The 20,609-nt window shown below is 33.5% G+C and overlaps 1 protein-coding gene and 1 long non-coding RNA gene across 2 annotated transcripts; one reads left to right on the top strand and one right to left on the bottom strand.

Moving 5' to 3' along the window:
* The first annotated feature begins 1,779 nt into the window (after positions 1 to 1,779).
* LOC126687453 (uncharacterized) lies at positions 1,780 to 2,170 on the top strand. Its single transcript, XM_050382015.1, has 2 exons — positions 1,780 to 1,912; positions 1,971 to 2,170. The coding sequence occupies exons 1-2, from the start codon at positions 1,780 to 1,782 to the stop codon at positions 2,168 to 2,170; spliced, it is 333 nt and encodes a 110-aa protein (XP_050237972.1).
* A 1,194-nt stretch (positions 2,171 to 3,364) lies between these two features.
* On the bottom strand, positions 3,365 to 6,222 carry LOC126687452 (uncharacterized). The gene is made up of 3 exons (XR_008791072.1): positions 5,960 to 6,222; positions 3,769 to 3,912; positions 3,365 to 3,686 (listed from the first exon to the last, which is right to left on the bottom strand). It is a non-coding gene; the product is annotated as an uncharacterized LOC126687452 (long non-coding RNA).
* Between the last annotated feature and the right edge of the window lie 14,387 nt (positions 6,223 to 20,609).

The following is a 20,609-nucleotide window of genomic DNA, read 5'->3' as shown; positions in this document are numbered from 1 at the left end:
TTGGATTCGAAGCTACAAAATTGATTTGAATGGAAAACCATAAGCCTCAATCTATTAAACTAAGAATTGAGATTGAAAAACAAGATTTAAACCACTTACCAAGAGATTTGGACACCACAAATCGAAGGAAAAACGCCAAGGAAGTGATTAGAATATGTTTAGGGTTTTAGAAATTGAATAGGGACTGTTTAGGTCGAGTAAAAGTCTATTTAAAGCCTCCAAACAAACCCAACCGGTGCTATAGCCGGTTCTGCCCAGTAGAACCGGTTATAGAACCGGTTTGCTCACTGAAACCAAAAAAAATCGAAGTGGACCGGACCTACGGCTTGATCTACCCAGCAGGTCCGGTTCACAGGTCCGGTTGACCCGAAAAAAGGTCAAAACGACGATCCGAACGGTCGAATGAAAGATAATCCTCTTAGGTACAACATATCCAAAATGCAGCCCGATCCGACGGTTCAATTGGGAGATATGAACGTTTTACTACAACATGACAGATTTGGAAAACATGTAAACATTGTTTCGATAACAACCCGGAAATAAATCAATTCAACATCAAATACTTAAAGGTTCAAGGGGCACACGTAAGTCATTCAACATGACACAACCAAGGTACCACATACGCTAATTCGCATATAAATCAATTTGAAAACAAGTCGGAAGCACAACGATAACATGTCGAAGTGAAAACACAACCAAAGTCCATCACAACCCAAACTTTAATCGGACAACCAACCACCAAAACAAGTTATAAAAATACGGGTTATTACAACAATAATCACAATTTATTGGAGAATTCAAGTCAAGGTGGAGATTGTTGGAATATGCCTAGAATTCTAATTCTAATTTGTATTAGGATTCTAATTAGTGAAGTATTTGGGAGAAGGATAATTTTGTTATCATTGGCTAATTAGGAAGTATAAATCCAATTAGGATTAATACTCCTAATGCCATATAGTTTATTACTCACTATATATAACCTACCTTATTCATCTTTTAGACTACACCAAACCGAACACACAATGTAGACATTGATGTGAATAAGGGGAAAAGGGGGTGTGTGTGATGTGAGGAATATAAGTTAATTCTTACCCTTTTGGATTACTTCTTGTAAAGAGTTAAACACTTTGTAGTTTTTCTCTAATGGCATATTTATTAGACATGTTTTTTATTTGGTGATTCTCCACCAATTTTGTACTCATTTTGATGATTAGTGGATGGCTCGATTCTTTCGCCCGTGGATGTACGCTTTAATGCAGAACCACGAAAATCTCTTGTGTTATTTATTTATTTTGTTATATTGTTATTTGTTGATCAAATCCATAATTAAATACCTATCGAATACCAATGAGCTATAGTTCAAATGGTATAAGCGCTAGGCAGCAAACTGTTAGGTTGTGGGTTCAATTCCTCCCACAAGCGCTCCCCCCTCCCCAATTATCAAAAAAAAAATACATATCGAATGGTTTCGATTCCGCTGCGCATGCCAATCCGGTCAAAAATCGGTCACGACAATTGATACTGAAAATTCAACATTGGTATCAATGTTACAACAGTAACTTTATTATAAACGAAGCAACACATGTCGTGACATGTATTATTTGAGTAATTTGCACTGACAATACCTCAACTCCCTTCTCTCCCGTCATAGTCTTTTTTCTTCAATTTGTTACAATCAATCCCGTATTATTTACATCAGTTTTCTGGACTTTTGGGTAATTTCTTTCCTTTTTATTGTTTTGATGGGGTATTGATTATCATAACAGCATTAAGGATTACATGTTTGAGGAGAGTGTGTGCCTTCTTCTTAGAGCAGCGTGGTTTAATCCCTTAATTGTGGAGAGTTATGAAGATGCATTTGAGTATAATGATGATGATGAGAACGAGGATGATCTAGCCTACGTTTACTTAAGTACTTCATCAAATCTCCGCATTTGCAATCGGAGGTGGGGAGACAATGGTTAGGTCAGGGCGTCAAGATGCAAGGCCAGTTCTTCGACCAAATCCGCACGATTCTGATGTTGGTTCGTCATCGCGTGAACCTAAGAAGAAAGAGGCTGCAAAAGATATAACAGGGCGGCGTGCCAAGAGGACACTTAAGCGTGAAGCTGCTGATAAGGCGGCGGCAGCAAAACATGAACAGCGGATATTAAACTCTCTAGGTCACTAAAGTTGCTTCGAATTATATAATGATCACTAAACTTCATTTTGTTACAAAATGGTCACTGAACTATACCTTTTGTTACAAATGGATGTCACTCATATAAAAAGCAACATTTTTACTTACGTGGCAAGTTATAATTACAAAAAGGGATATAGTTCAGTGACATTTTCATAATAAAAAATATAACAGTGACTTTTTTGTAATTCATGAAAAGTTTAGTGTTTTTTTTGTAACAATTTTAGCTTGAAAACGATGCGTTTTATATGGGTGACATCCCTTTGTAACTAAAGGAATATTTCCGTGACCATTTTGTAATAAAATGAAGTTTAGTGATCGTTATGTAATTCGCGGAAACCCTAATGACCTAGGGAGTTTAATATCCCATGAACATTTGGTGAGGTTTGGCAGGAAGTGATTTGTCTCTATGTATTTTATAATCCAGAAACTATGAATCTGGTATTTGTAGAGTACTTGACTTTGTGAAACAATAACATGGTAGTTGGGCTGGTCATGGCAGGTTTAAGTTGGTGGAATTTACAGGTTTATGTACCATTTTAAGTTCTGTCTAATACATGCAGTTTCAGGATTCTGAATTTTTGGCTCTTGCTTTTAGCTTTTTACTGAAGCCTGTTTTTTTTTTTAAATACTGAAGCCTGATTCGATTGTATATTACTATATTATGTAAATAGGAATTTTACAGAAATATGGGATTTTCAAATTAATCTTCTAAATTATATATGAAATCATGGGAAGGGGCAATGCATATTTACGTTAACATTATTTTAAAAGATAATGGAAAGTTGGTATCATGTGAAAAGAAACTCCCGCATTTAGGTTATTTTCTCTTTATTTTCATAATTTTTCATTCAATATTTTATTATTAAATATTTTTTAAATTTAATATTAAAATAATAATATATTAACAAGTTATTTTATGAGTCACATACCAAATATGTAAAAGATACTAGAAAAGAAAAAAAAACAAATCACAGCAGCAAATAGAATTCCCATATTTATAATATAAACACATACGAATTTTATTTTATTTTATTTGTTACACTCACAAATAACTTTAAATAACAATTAATAAATATTCTTTCCGACCCTCCAGCTTGTGACAAATCAGAAGAGTTTAATTTTATAATTTTAAAAAAAATTCAGCTTATCAATTTTGAGCAAGTTACACCCTAATATAACATCAAACTTGACGATCAAAGATGGTTACTTTCCCAATATTGACAAGTTAAGCTTTTTTTTCTTCAAAGCCACAAATTTAAACTCTTTTAATATTTTGTTCCAAATTGGAAAATCGAAACGAAGCTTAATTTATTGAAACAACAATACATAACTTAAGCCGTACAAGCCTTTTATTATTAAACAGCCAATTACGTTGAATTTGTAGCAAACACGACGAGCATTTTCATATCATCTCCACCAACTGGTTCAGAAGGTCGTGTTCATTTTTGTCGTCTTTGGTTACAGACGAACTCTTCAAGTAAACGCCAATTCCGTTTGCATGTATCTAATGTAATTAAAATTAGAAGTATAAATTAAACTTCAGAACTAGTGTGAGTAAGTGTTTAAATTAAAAAGTAAAAACTTACTTGGCGTTTTTGTTCATCTGTTGAAAAAAACATTGTTTTATGTGGATTTGTTATACGGGTGTAGAATGTGCTCGTTAATATGACTAGATCTCCTGCTCTAAATTCATAAGAATCTGAGCATTTGAAGCTTTTTGGGTCTTTAGTCTGTAAAAAATAATACAACAATTATTTTTTATAGTCATAAATTCATGAAAGAACATTTTAAAAATTTGAACTTACGACATAAGTATATACAATACTAAATGCTATTCATAATATCAAATAAAACCAAATTTGTCGATTCAATTAGTTTGATTTATGCATACTATTTTTTTGGTTGAATCGATTAATCGATCAGTTAAATTCGGTTATTTTTTTAGTTGATTTATTTAGTTCGGTCGGTTTTTTTACATTTAAGAGTTTTAAAAATTGGCCAACTAAATTAACCAAATATTTATTTGTTTATATTTATTTACCAATTTAAACAAGTAAATTTGTTTTATTTATTCTCAATTAATGAATCCCACCGTCTTTCAATTGTAAAACACTTACCAACGAAACACAAAATTACGAATTCTATGACTAAATCAAAATAAGAACCAGACAAAATAATTGGAATATTATTTGGCATAACTGTGTAAAAAAGTTAAATCTTTTTAATTTTTTAAAAGTCTATTCAAGTTTTTTTAAAATTACAAATCTATTTTAATTTGGCCTATTCACTAGAGATATATTCAATTTTATAAAATTAATTTAATTGTACCTATGTGGCAATTGAATATGCAATATTTTAAAAAAGCAAAAAATACAAATTGGCCCTTGTGGTTAGACCCATGAGTTGGTTGCGGCTCACATACGCCTCTATGGTCAATAAATATGGTACAAAAAGGGCCATACCGTTAACTCTGTTAATGGTTTTTAAATATAAAAATATAGATAAGCCCTCATGGTTAAAGATTAGAACATTTAACTCCTTGTGGTCTAAAACAACTACAACTTTCTTTTTAAAAATAAGATTATCATTTTAGTTACTATAAGATTATTCTAAATTAATGATTCTTATTTTTACTTTTTGATATATTTTATTATTAAATATTATCTAAAGTTACTTATTATATTTTTCATTATAAAAATTTAAATAATTTATTTTAATTACTTAGAAAAATATTTTTAATTAAAATAAATATAAAAATTATTAAAATTATTTAATATATAATTATACTATGTTAAACATTTAATATTATATTTTAATATAATTTTTATTTAATTACACTAAAATATTCAATAAATTTATACCTAGTATAATTAAATTAAATATCATATTGAGTAATTATAATATATTTTTTACTTTTTATAATTAAATAAAAAAATCAAATAAAATATTAAGAATAATTATTCTAATAACTTAGTATAATTGTTATTTAATTAGTTTAATAAATTCTTCATTCAGTTTAACTAAATAATAATTTCTGTTAAATAAATTATAATTACTATTTTATTTAGTATAATTAAATAATAAGTCTTATGAAGTAATTAAAATTAAATTTTTTTAGCTTAATTAAATAAAAATGATCCAAAATAATACTAAGTAACTATATAATTTGTTTTATCAAAATTATTCAAGCAAATAAAAATTACCACAAAATTTATGAAAATAATCAACTTTTTTTACTATTAAATAGGACACTAAATTTAATTATCTTATTTAAAAAACTTGTAATCGTTTTATTTTATAAGAGGCTAAATGTTCTAATCTTTAACTATAAGGGCTTATTTGTACTTTTACTTTAAGGAAACGAAACTTTTAACATAGTTAATAGTATGGTCCTAACGGAGTTAACAATATGGTCCTTTTTAACCATTTTTTATGACCATAAGGACTTAAGTCATGCAATCCACCTCAAGGGTCTAAATATTCTTGAGCTCCGACCACAAGGTCCAATATGTATATTCTATTTTTTTAAAATTGAAAAAAAAAAGTGAGATGCTGATTGAAAATGCCACTTTAATCGAATAAATTATAATTTCATATTTTATGTTACATCTTAGAATGCCACATAGACATATTTAAATTGATTTAGAACAATTGAATTGATTTCAAGCGAACTGTCCAAATTATGAGCAATTTACAATTTTTTAAAAATTTAGATTAATTTACAAAAAAGTTAAAAAAATAATTTTTTTGGCACCATTGTTAAGCCTATGTTTTTACCTCAGTAAAAAGCCAGCCAACGGACAAATCCCAATTTTTTGACCACCAACCAGTGGTATCTCTAAAACATTCACCAGCCCAATGAAATTTAACCAAAATCCGCTTATAATTTGCCACTTTAATCAGGTACCGTCTGTATTATTGCTGAGTTCCATGTTCGTCATCGACACTTCTTCAGGCATGTCTCGCATGGCATCTCCGGCGAGCACAAAAACAGAAAAAGAAATAATAAGTATTGTGGAAGACAAAGATAGAGCCATGGGACTTGTGAAACAAGCTTAGGATGTTTTATGGAAAAAACTGAAATTCTAAATGCAACCAAATCATATTAACCACTAAACAATCCACTTTCAATCTCGATAAGACCCAGAATTTGTGAATTCAGTTGACGTAAATATAAAAATATTTTAAGACCGGGAGAATCAGTTTGACACTCCTAATATATGTTATTACTGATGGATACCGAATCCTATTGTAAGTATAATGGAGCCGAGTTGCAGGAGATCCACTCTCAGGCGATACCGGACTCCCCCTGAAGATCGGAAGATATGAAGGAGATGCCGAATCTCTTAAGATTCGGTGACATGCTAATAAAGACCGAATCCCACATGATCCGCCGAAAGCGCGTCAGGTCCGGGATTCGGATAATCGACTAATTATGGAAGTGTTGTCCTATTCGGACACAAACACTACATATGGAAGGATAAGCTCTACTTTAGGAAGATAAGACTATTTAGGAAAACGTTCCTAAATAGGACTCTTATCAGATTAAGGTAGATCCCGATAAATCAGGAGAATCTCTACGATATTGCTGAATCCCTATAAAGTAGGATTCACCTGCCTAATACAACTCTACTAGGTATATTCGACTACTATAAAAGGAGCACGAGGTATGCCTAGAATCACAATTACATTCATATACTCAAAACGCTGCTCAAAGCTCTAAACTGACTTTAGCATCGGAGAGTTAATCGGACAACCACCGTCCGGTTAGCTTCTACCCTGTTTTGCAGGTTTATTCACCGGTTCAGAAGGCAGACTCCATCAATTGGCGCCGTCTGTGGGAAAAGCTTAACTAAACTTCAAAAGAAGGAGCTTTTCTGAACTCAAAAACAAATCTCATTGAAGAAGATGACTTCTGAAAGAGTAAACCTGAAAGACAAACAACCAATGGACCCAAAAAGCACTCCGGAGATAATTAACGTAACGGAAGACGGGCTTCTCAACTCCGGGGAAAAAAGCCATACCGGAGGGCTCTCTTTTTCAACACCCCAATACCAAACTAATCCGATGAGGGGAAGCAACCCAATTGCTTTCAATCTGGGCACGGAAGAACAAGCACCAAACGCAGCAGCACAAGATCCACACAACGAAATACTAAAAAAGATATTAGAATCAGTACAAGCAAATCTTGACAGATTGGCTAGCGAAGCCAAAAGAACAAACGACAGGCACGAAGAAACTATGAAGATCCTAAGGGAAAATTTCAGCCCTACAGCTCCCAGGAGAAGAGAAAGAACAAAAAACGCAAACCCAGGCCGACGAGAGACAAGGGCAGAAAACAATAAAAGCAAGGAACCCCGAACCAGAGGGAACGGAGAAAGAAACGAAGCAAGAAACCAGCGAGAAAATAGAACCAGCGACGAGGAAAGTCCGAACAGAGACAAATCTAACGAGGAATCACCGGAGACACCCACAAATGAGCACAACCAGGAGGACGCCCGGAGCGGTCTGAATTCAAAGAGAGACGAACGAAGGGAGAAGGAAAAAGAAGACGCCCCGCCAAGGAGCAAGCGACAAGAAAGAGATGTAGGGAAAGAGCAAACTAAGAAAAAACACCAAGAAGGAGAGGGCGAATCGTCAGAGACACCCCAAAAAAGCAAGGCCACATATGTAGTGGAAGAAGATTTAGAAGAAAAGATCGCCAAGGCACTCAAAAAACTAAAATCTGAAGAATTGGATATAGACGACCTCAGGTTGAAAGGATCACCCCTCTCGCCCGAGATCATGGAGGAAACTATCCCGCACAGCATGAAGTTGCCGATCCTGCCAATTTTTAATGGGGAAGGAGACCCCCGAGACCATACTTCTAGGTTCACAGCGACCATGGGGCTACTCAGCGTATCAGACGCCATTCTTTGCAGGGTTTTCCCTACCACACTCACGGGCACGGCCCAGAGATGGTATAACAAATTAAAACCAGGCTCGATCAAAAGCTTCGCTTCGCTTTCAACAGAGTTCCTTAATAGATATCTCACAAACATCCCAGCTAAAACCACTACCAGTATCCTGAGAGCCTGCATCCAAGAAGAAGGAGAAACCCTGCGAAGCTACATCGAACGATTCAACAAGCAAGCTATGAAGATAGATAACCTGAACGTCGACATGGCGACAGAAGCATTGCGAGAAGGGACGTGATTCGAAAAACTGGTGGACAAGCTGCTAGTCAATAAACCCACAACTTTCTCGAACTTAATGGGCATAGCCCAAAAATACTTCGAGTTAGACGAAGGGCGAAGGGCGATCCGCGGAAAGGAAGCAAAAGGAAAAGAATCAAAAGAGAGATCCAGAGAAAAAACCAAGTCCAAACCTGATGACAGGAGAGGAAGACCCGAAGAAAGCAGACGATTCGCCCCCCAGACAAGATATGAATCGAGATATGATCCCAGAGATGACGAGAATAACTTCACTCCGCTAAACACCAGCCGAACTAATATCCTCATGTGGATCAAAGAAAACGTCAAAAACGTGGTATGGCCACCAAAGATGAAAGCAGAGGTAAGAGACACCAGAAAGTACTGCAAATTTCACGACGATTACGGACATGAAACGGATAGCTGCAGAGACTTAAAGGTCGAGATCGAAAGAATGATCGACACAGGCGAACTAAGGAAATTTGTGGCCCGAAACGAGAAGAGCAATGACAAGGGAGAAAAAAGAAACAGAGAAGACAAGCCGAAAGAAAAAGAAGACGAGCGCCCGTCCAAAATTCTGGGAACCATACACATGATTAACGGTGGAGGACATAGCAGCTCCACGATCAGGAGGAAGCAGAGGAAGGAAGTAATGAACATACGAGAAACTCACATGCCGCCAGTGATCTTCGATGTAGAAGACTATGAACACGTCAAAGCACCCCACAACGATGCTTTGGTAGTGACTACTATCATTGAAAATTGGAACATGGAGCGAATCCTAATCGACGAAGGAAGCGCGTAAACCTCATGACAAACGCAGCATACAAAATGCTGGGAGGAACAGCGTCAAGGCTACGCCGAGTCCCAATTCCGCTATCAGGACTCGGTGGCCCCTCCATCACTCCACTGGGAGCAGTCACCTTGGAAGTAATAATCGGCCCAGAAAGAGGAATAAATAAGAAAATCATGTCACTATTTAACATAGTGGACATGGAACTGACATACAATGCCATCCTAGGAAGGCCTTTCCTCCATGATTCGGCAGCAGTAACCAGCATAAGAGCGTTGGCAATGAAAGTACCAACCGAAAAGGGAGTAGTGACGCTGAGAGGAGACCAAGGAATAGCCAAGAAGTGCTATGACGAGTCAGTGGTGGATCTCCAAGAAAACAAGACCGAAAAGAAGGAAGAATAGGAACGGAAAACGACCCATCATCGGTAACGACTTTCCGTCTTACCAGATGGCGTCAAATCTATCTTTAATATTTTGTATGCCATCCTTTTATCAATAAAAGTTCAATTTTGCTACCATCTGATTAGCCAGACGAACCAATAAAGAAATAAAAATCAAGAACAGCCACGAATGATTAAATCAAAGATGAAAGAAGAAAAAATAAATTAAAGATCAAATTCAAGAAAGGCTAAAAGCCAAGAAAATGAGTTTAAATTAACTCAAGGCAAAATCGCCGAACCAGGCAAATCGCCACGAAAGGCTAAGAGTCAAGAAAACGAGTTTAAATTAACTCAAAACAAAATCGCCAAACTAGGCAAATCGCCACAAAGGCTAAAAAATGAGTTTAAATTAACTCAGAAAAGGCAAATCGTCAAAAAAGAGTTTGGATTAACTCAAAACAAAAACAAAAAAGAGTTTAGATTAACTCTATAAAAAACAACGCCAAGAACAGGGTTTAGAATAACCCTCAAGGCAAGACAAGTATATAAAAATTGATATAAGGCGAAAGCGCATCTCGAAGAAACACGAAGAAAATATATTCATAAATTGCGAATTACAAGAAGCAAAATCAGTACATTAGCAAATTCAATCAAAAGAAAAAACTACTAGACACGGTCTTTAGACATCTTGACAAGAAGGTCGCGAGCGATAGCCTGTTGATCCAACCCGTTAACCCCAGAAAGATCAATATGGGGATTCTGCTCTAGAAGCTTCCTCCCAATCGCAAGGCGATACTCACTTATCAAAGCAGAGTAAAAAGCTTTCGTATCTAGCAAACGGATGTGAAGACCTTCAACCTCCGATCTCAGACTGTCCCTCTCCCCACCAACAAGGGAATTGATTCGAATAAGCTCCTCAATCTCTTGAGTCAAGTCGTCGGTCTTCTTCTCGATCACTTTCACTTGGCGATCATTAATCGCATCCTGCGCCTTAAGTTGCGCCAGAAGGGAATCATGCTCTTTCAAAGAGGCCTTCAATTTTGCCCTTTCAGACTCGGAAGCTGCCAAAAGAGAAGACAGACGCTCAACCTCCTCCTCGGCACACTGTCGGCGGTCGTTCAATACCAGAACAGATTGAAGAGCCTACAAACACCAGAAACAAACAAATAAGGAAACAACTAAATACAAAACATATTATATTCAAGAAAGAAAGCACTTACAGAGAAACCATGAAAGCAAGCCAGATCGGAAAGCTCCTGACCCGGCCTACCACAAAACCACGTGACATCATCAGGAATCGCCAAAGTTCGGATATACTCCGCTAGCACTCTAGGATTCAGCAAACTAGCAGGATCCTGACCTTCGACCCACTGCACCAAATCTGGAGCAGAAGAAGAGTTTCCAGGAAAACTCTCACTCGATGGAGAACCATCGCCAACTCGACGTCTTTTCCTAGACGGAGAATCCGAGTCTCGACCCAGAGAAATCTCTCCCGAATCAGCAACAACCAACCCCTCTGAAGTCACACCCCCAGCTCCCCCCGAGACGGTAAATGATGCTAGAGGGGGAAGTAGCGACGGAACCGCCTCGCCACCTACTGGATCAGCCAAGTCATCATCATCATCTACAATAATAACCTCACCACCCGCGGGCAACGCTATCTCGATGGGAGCTATGGGAATATCAGCAGGAGCCACACCCACATCAATGTCGCCAGGAATAATGTTGGCGATAGGAACGTCAGGACCACCCATCGGAACGTCCAAATCTACTTGAAACCCGGAAAGGAAATCGTCAGAAGAAGAAGACATCCTACAAAAGAAACATCAAAAAGAACTTAAGCAAATTAATATACCTTGAACAAAAGAGTAGTAAAGATCCGCCAAGCCTCGAGGAGGATCCTCCAAAGGAAACCATCGACGCCGAAGATGACTATTGACCAAGACATCTAGAATGGGACGCGATACAACACCACAGGAAGATATGTCGAAAGCAAGTTTCGACTCGGATAAACTTAAGGGAGACGGACAACTCCGAACACTATGAGAAGAAAAACCATCCGAAAAATGAAGAAAAGCAAATTTATGGTAAACAATAAAGAAACGCCTTCGCCAGCGACTGGTTAGGCAAGGAAGATAAATACGAGATCGCCCTTCTCGGCCAAGGGCGAAAACGAAGCAACCATCGCACTTCCTAAAGTCTACAAAATGATACAACACATTGAGAGAAGGGACACAACCCCGGAGCCTACACGCCTCCGAAAAGGCGAGCACTACTTTAATCGTACCGGGATAAAGTTGTCCCAGAGCAACCTTTAAATCCCTACACACTTCTACTAGAAATGAATCTAAAGGAAACCTAAGACCAGCAGCAAATTGCTCTTCGAAGAGAACCGCCCTACAAGAAGATCCTGGAGAATCGGAAGCAGCCATATCGGCACCAGGTAATATTACCCTATAATCGAAAGGAAAGCTATACTTAAAATAGATATCTAAGACTTCATCCCTACGAAGCTTTGATCTGGTAAAAGCCATAGCAGCGCATGCATCTTCCACTCGACTAAGAGGCATCCTAGAACAGGAAATCACAAACATAAATATAGAATAAAGATCAAACAAGAAATATATTGAAGAACACGTTGAAGAACACGTCGAAGAACACCAAGTACAGAAAGGGAATTTCCAGAATATAAATCATGGAGAACACATACAAAGAAGAAAACCATATTAACATCCAAGCGAAAAAAGAGAACATACCTGAAAAATCTGGAAGAAACAAGTCACGAAGAACCAAATAATCAAACAAAGAACGAAGAGGAAATAGCTGCGAGAAATAAGAATAAATTCGAAAAGCAAGTAAGAGGGAAAAGAAGAAATGCAAAGAGATTAAATACAAAGAGTTTTTGAATCATTAACCGTTGAATCACTAAATGCCGACACGTGGCAACTCAGAATCTTACTAAAGAAGAAACGTCACCCACAAACATATGAAACGACTCGCCCGGAATATAAAACGACTCGCCCGTATAAGAGAACTCATCTCCAAAAAAGCTAAAATCCATTAAGGCATAAATGCCAAACTACTTCAGCTCACTTGCGGGGGGGCTAATGATGGATACCGAATCCTATTGTAAGTATAATGGAGCCGAGTTGCAGGAGATCCACTCTCAGGCGATACCGGACTCCCCCTGAAGATCGGAAGATATGAAGGAGATGCCGAATCTCTTAAGATTCGGTGACATGCTAATAAAGACCGAATCCCACATGATCCGCCGAAAGCGCGTCAGGTCCGGGATTCGGATAATCGACTAATTATGGAAGTGTTGTCCTATTCGGGCACAAACACTACATATGGAAGGATAAGCTCTACTTTAGGAAGATAAGACTATTTAGGAAGACGTTCCTAAATAGGACTCTTATCAGATTAAGGTAGATCCCGACAAATCAGGAGAATCTCTACGATATTGCCGAATCCCTATAAATTAGGATTCACCTGCCTAATACAACTCTACTAGGTATATTCGACTACTATAAAAGGAGCACGAGGTATGCCTAGAATCACAATTACATTCATATACTCAAAACGCTGCTCAAAGCTCTAAACTGACTTTAGCATCGGAGAGTTAATCGGACAACCACCGTCCGGTCAGCTTCTACCCTGTTTTGCATGTTTGTTCACCGGTTCAGAAGGCAGACTCCATCAATTACTATTCTGTTAAAAAATCAAATAATAAAGGTTTTTTATTTTTATTTTTGTCAAAGTCTCTGTGGCTATTTTTAGTTTGAGTTAATTGAAAAAATAAATAAAAAATTGTAATTTTAATTTAATTCTTAAATTTATTTTTGAGATAAATAAAAAATTATAAATTTAATAGTCTAATAAATTTAATTTTTTCAATTTTTTTCTTTTATTTTTTACTTCATTTAGTTATTAAAATTAAAAATTATAAAGTTAAATTAAATCCGTTAACTACTAACTCTAATAATAATATGATTTTATTTAGACATTAAAAATATAAGTTTGAAAATTAAAATGATTGTCTTTTTAACTTACTCTAACATTTGTCTTATATAAAAAATGATGGAAAACTAAATAGTTGACAGAAGTAAAAATAAAAAAAATTATTATTTAATTTTCAAATATAAGAGGGAGATTTGAATTAAAAAACACTTTTTCCGTTCCATTTTTAAAAGTTTTATTTACTTTGCACATATATTAAGAAAATATTTATCGTTTTTGTTTTTTCATATTTTTTCTTATTTAGCCCTTATTAATAATATTGGATTCTTCATATTAGTTCTTTTAAAGTGATTTAAAAGGATAAAAAAAATTCATGTAAAAAATTTCAAAAATAGAAATGAGAGGTTTACAATGGGACATAATAAAATGGATAAAAATAAAATATGAAAATTTTAAAATATAATGGAAAGAATATTTGGGAATTTTTGTTCTTAAATTAATGCAAAATGGTCTAAATTTTAACCATATTTTTGCAGTGATAGTGTTGTTTATGGTTGTCCGAAGATAAAGCCCACCTCATCTTAAATTTCTTAAATTTGGAAATCTGTCATTTGAAAAATGTCATAATAGAGGACCACCTCATCTTAAATTTTTTAGATTTGGAAATCTGTCATTTGAAAAATGCCATAATAGCGGACCACCTCATCTTGTAAGAAGAATAAAACAAAAATCAAACTGGCTTTTGGTTTGGGTCGTAAAAAAATAAAACAATTAATAAATTATATGTATATATATATATATATATGTATGTATGTATATATATATGTATGTATGTATATGTATGTATGTATGTATGTATATGTATGTATGTATGTATGTATGTATATGTATGTATGTATGTATGTATATGTATATGTATATGTATGTATGTATGTATGTATGTATGTATATGTATATGTATATGTATATGTATATGTATATGTACATATGTATGTATGTATGTACATATGTATGTATGTATGTATGTACATATGTATGTATGTATCTATATGTATGTATGTATATACATATGTATGTATGTATCTATATGTATATATATAATTCATTTATTAAACAAATTAAATGTTATTTTATAAAGTAAAGATATTATCCACATTAAGTTGTCTACTTGAAACTTTGAACATAAAAAATTGTTAACAGAAAAAAACGACAATTTAAACTTTTTTAATTAGAATGAAAAATATTTATGAGAGAAATTAAACTCACGACGTGTCAAATTGTTGTTTAGCGTTTATATTATTTATGACATAGTTCATTAGTAAAATTTATTATATAACTAAGAACCAATTCACAAGCGCTTTCCCTTCCCAAATTATCAAAAAAAAAAATTAAAAACCAATAAATTCAACAAAAAAAACTATTATACAAATAAAAACATTCGCATTTTGTGCCCTAAAGCATATAAACCTACAAATAAGAACCAATAAATTCAACAAAGAAACCTATAAAGCATATAAACCTACAAATTGAAATTTATGTTTTTTTTTTTAAAAGAATCACAACTTGTAGTTGTTTTTATTTATTTATGAGCTTACTCTTTGTTAGATTTTTAGTGTCTTTATGATTAAAGAACTTATGAAATAATCATTTAAATACTACTAAAAAGTTTTGAATGAGAGCATATAAATATTTTAAAATTTCAAAAATGTAATATATTTATAAATATATGTATATTTTTATTTTTTTTAAATTATCTATTTTTCTATTATTTAAAGAAAAAAATAATATTTGAATTATAAATTTTTATTGAGGTGGTTTGAGATTTTGAAATTGTGAGCCTAACTCATATCATATAGTAAGTATTTCTAGAGAACATGTAAAACGATTATAAAAATATTTTATACAGATTTTGGTATATATTTATTTAATATTTTTATAAATAATTGCTCTAATAATACAGTAATAAAAATAAATTATTTCACAAGGAATATATTATATTACTGTAATAAATTTTATTTTATTTATATTAGTGTCTTATAAATTCAAATACTAATTTCTTGTTTTTTGTTTAGTACATAAAATTATTGAAATTTACTTTTTTTTTTTTGGTTAAATCAAACATTCAGATAAAAGAAACATTTAACAACGTGGCAAAAAACAGAACCACAAAAGAAAAAGTTTGGATTTATAGAAAGTGACAACTATCAACATATGTGAGCTGGCGTAAAACTGTAGCAAAAATAAGTTCCAAAATTTAAATATTTCATCCGTCGAAATTAATAAATTAACTAGTCGTATATCCATACATTTGCGTGGAATCATTAAAATATATTTTATTTTTTACTATTTTTTATAAATTTATATAAAATAATTAATTAATAAAAACCGTATACAAAATTAAATATGAAAACTCTTTAGTTTAAATACACTTCAATTTTAATTGAAAGTAAAAATTCAAAAAGTTAATTCGTAAAAATAGAAAGTTTATGTGAACCATAAAACTCATACAAACTCATATAAATGGAAAACTCATATAAATTGTAAATTTGTGATGATAACTTTGTAAATGAAAAAGTTTAAACAAATAATTTATACACGTTATAAATTTATAAGAATGCTAACAATTATGAAGATCCTAACACATTCAGCATAGCACAATTCTATTTTTTTTCTAATAAGATAGATTTTTTTTTGATAATTGAGAAAGGGGGAACGCTTTTGGGAGGAATCGAACCTACAATCTAACAGTTTGCTGTCAGCGCTTATACCATTTAAAAATATATATTTATTAACGTAAAAACTATAGAAAAAGCACTAATATGAAAATAAGAACTAAGAATGTCAGAAGGAGGCGGAAAGAAGTTTTGAACTGTTAATTTCAATGCTCCAACTCAGTATAAATAATAGAAAAATGAAAAAGTAAAATAAAATGTCAATAAAAAGAAAAGTTTCAGGATTTTATTTTTATTTTTGGATAATAAAAATAAAGCATTTGTAGAAAGAGTTGGACCCACAATCTAACAAAAAGCTGCCAGACATTTTGAAAGAGATATATATTAATATTGTTCGGTGTTGTTTGAACGTTAACGGTAAAGAGTTGAGAATTTAAGATTTAATTGAATCCAATTAAAATTAAACATGTTAGATTTCATTTTAAAATTAATTGGTTTCAAGTATAGAGGTCTAATCGATATATAAACACATGTCTATTCACACAACCAATAAGCAATTATCCTACTTTAACATTCTCCTCACACGTAGGATGACCGAGAAGAGAAACAGATTCCCCCTCACGCATCATATGGGTTGGGCCAGATTCAAATTTCAGATTGGGCTTTTTACCTAAATAACCAAGATTTCATCTTCACTTATAATTATACACTACATAATATCAACTTCCTAAACTAATGTAGATGAAAGAAAAAATTACAATTATACGGCAATATAAATACCCTTCATGATATTCAAAATCCTCATAATTCATTTGATTTTCTCTCGCTTCATCTTTCTCTCTCCTCATTCTCTGAAATAAGATATGTTCTTCGTGCCTTTTTGTCGTTCTGTCTCTGCCGTTCTACCTTAGTCTCGCCATCGAATCCATTATCTTCGTTCGTTATTACTATCGTCGTCACCATTATCGTTTTTATTATCGCTTTTTTATTTTGATTTCACATCTGAAGTTCATCATTTTGCTTCTTTATTCGTTTTCAGATCTGTAATTTATTTAATTTTTACAGTTTTTTTTACCATTAAACATGTATAAAGATTATCTTTAGAGAATCTAATATTCATTTCAAGTTATGTAGAATAATTTTGTGATTTTATGGAATAAAATTCTGTTATTTCTGCGTTTTTCTTGTGTTTTGTTGTATTTTTGTGTTTTTTTATTCTGCAGCACGATTTGTTGATGATGGTTGATTGCTGAATTATTGTAATGTTATAGTATTGTTGATTTTATGTTGACTTCGTGTTGATATTGTGTTGATATCAGTTGATATTTTCTTGATTTTAACATTGACAAATAAGATAATATTTTTCGTCAAATAAACTAAAAAAATAAAAATTCAACTGAGACTATATAATGATATGTTAGTATTGGGAAAGAAGACAAATAATAGTGTTGAATTACCATAATATCACAGTGTTGATATTATGTTGATTTTCGTTGATATTTTGTTGATTTTACCATTGGTGAAGAAGACAATTATAATGTTATAATATTGATCTTATGTTAATATTATGTTGATATTAAGTTGATTTTAATATTAACAAAAAAAATCACATATATGTGAAATAAAATAAAATAAAATAAAAAATTAATCAAATTGAAACAATGTTGAAAAAAATAAAAACTAGTGTAAAAAAAATATTGAAAGTTTTAAATTAGTTAGTTTATTACATGATTTTATGTTGATATTAAAACTGATGAAAAACGCCAACAGTAAAAAAGAGTCAAAATCCAAAAAAAGTAAAAAAGTAAAAAAAACATAAAAAAATTAAATTCAATTAATTTTTTTAATGTTTTTAAATTTATTTTGACAAAAGTTTATTTTAAAGCTTAGTATAATAAACTAAAATATTTATAAAAATATTATGATTTGTACAGACATTTATTTTTTGGACTTGTAAAATATGATAATGGAGGAGCGTTCAATGCTGATTTTCAGAGAAATTTTTTCGAGTGGCGATCTTACAGTCCACATGTTTGAATTCAAGCGGGCTAGATCAGTGCACAATGACAAACTTGAGGGATTGAAACGTAATTAACCACAAATAGCCCATGAAAATTCAAATGGGTCACAATAAAAGTTTGAGAAATTTGACTAATTGGAATGTCTTATAAGTTTATTGCAAATTTACAAGTTTGATGGATTAAATTGACCATATCCAAATCTTTATTATAGCCTATAAGTCCTTTTTGATATTTCTAGGCGCCATATAAGCCTTTTAACCCCTTTTTCCACCACACCTATCAATTAGTAATACGAAATTTACATTGTAATTATCCTAATCTATATTTTAAACCTATCTCACCACTAACTCTCACTCTCACTCTCACTCTCACACTCCTAATTAACCCAACACAAACTTTAGTAAACCCTAACCCTAACTTGATCATTATTTAAACTCATTTTAATCAAGTGACGGGGGGTGGCACATAATTATAACAAAAATACACAAACCTTAGAAAATAAATCAATTTTCCTGAACCATATAGAGTACACACACCATTCAAAAATGCAAGCTTCTACACTTTAATTTACTTAAAAACGCACTGCTGTTTATCTATCCTAATTGTCCAATGACAACAAAACTATTCTTCTCCTAAATATTTTAATAATTAAAATTTTAATATAAATTAAAATTAGAATTTTAGGCATATTCCAACAAATAAGGTAAACTCTAGAATCGGAAAAATTGCCAAATCCTATCTTTTTTTTGAAATAGTCCAGAGCGGAAGAAACTTCTACAGCAAATAATCCAGAAAGTAAAAATTTGAACTGTGTTTTAAAACTCCTGGATACGATGTCCCATCCCCTCTCCAACCCTAACCCTAAACCTAACCAAACCACCACCAAAACCCACCACACTCCGGCCACCTCTCCAGCTGCTGATCAACACCAGGATGCTCCCCTACCCCTGCCGGTTTTTTACTTTGAAAACTTTCCAGATGACTGGAATTATATCCACCTCCAGCAAGCTTTTTTGAAGTTTGGGGTTGCCGGACGAGTTACGCTAGCGAGGAAGAAGAACGTAAGGAACAGAAGATTTGGATTTTTTCGACCGAATCCAGAGGAAGATTTCTCTACGGTTAGATATCGAATGAATCAGGTGAATATTGGCTATTACAAAATTAGGGCTTTTGAGTCCAAGTTTCCTCAAAGTCATCGTCCATCTCCGAAGAAGCCCACCTACACACCAGCTGCTGCAATTAACCATCACATGAAGATTGAATATCCTTCTCTGAGAGATAAGAGATCATATGCACAGGTCATTCAGAAGACACCAATGATGCGTTATTCTCCTTCTCAAAATTCATATTCGGATCTTTTAACTTCAATCATTGTCCGAGTGAGAGATATTAAATTGATCTTGAATGCTGCGACATACCTGAAGCAGAAAGGTGTCAACTTTGAATCAGTTTCATTCCTTGGAGGATCGGAATTGCTAATAAAATTTGAGACGTCTGTTGCCAAATCAGTTTTTGAAACTATCACTTTTCCCTCGCTTTTGGATTTCTTTGACTCTTATAAAAGCTGTGATTCTTCAAGTGTCAGCTCAGGAAGATTTATTTGGTTGAATATACTAGGCATACCGGTTTGTGCATGGGAAGCGAATTTTTTCATGCAAATTGGCAGCAGATTTGGCCAAGCTATTACTGTTCATCCTCTTGTTCTCTCCAAGGAAAGACTTGACTCGGGTTCCGTTTTGATATCAACGACTCGGGAATTTATTAATGAATCAATCGCTGTTTGGATTGATGGGAATGAATTCTCTATTCATATATCGGAATCAGATATGCCTATTATGCTGGATGAGGATATTTATGAGGATACAATTTCAGATTCTTCGGATGAATCTCAGGGAAGTAAAAGCTCTCATTCTGAACAGGACCTCGTTATACCTTCCAACCTTTCTGTGGAAACTCATGGATTTACAAGCCATTCTTCTCCTGCTTTTATTTCGGACAATAATAACAAGTCGGACAAGCTTTCTATAACTCCAGGTCTAGTTGCTACTGCAAGCCCAATTCCGAACGCTGCAGCTAATAATTCTATTGATTCTTTGGTTATTTACGAGTCGGACAACCAGATATCACCAGGAATTTCTACTCGTAAGGAGTTCTTGGGGTTCATTACACATAGAAGGAAGAATAAGAGGATTAATGCTGCAGGAAATTTAACCTCTTTATCTCAGATTAGAGGCAGTTCAGAAAGCTCATTCCCGGACGATTTAATCAAGAGGCGTTCTGATAATATTTATGCAAAGACAAAGGCTGAAGAGGAAGCTAAACTTACCTGGGCAGTTGGGCTCAAGTTGGGATTATTTTCAGAAGTTAATGAAGCAGGAATTATTGAACTTCTTTCTCAGGGAATTGCA

This window comes from Mercurialis annua, linkage group LG6 (assembly GCF_937616625.2).
Source record: "Mercurialis annua linkage group LG6, ddMerAnnu1.2, whole genome shotgun sequence".
In the NCBI taxonomy this organism is placed as follows: Eukaryota; Viridiplantae; Streptophyta; class Magnoliopsida; order Malpighiales; family Euphorbiaceae; genus Mercurialis; species Mercurialis annua.
The sequence above is the reverse complement of the archived record's forward strand: the minus strand, read 5'-3'. Positions and strand labels throughout refer to the sequence as shown.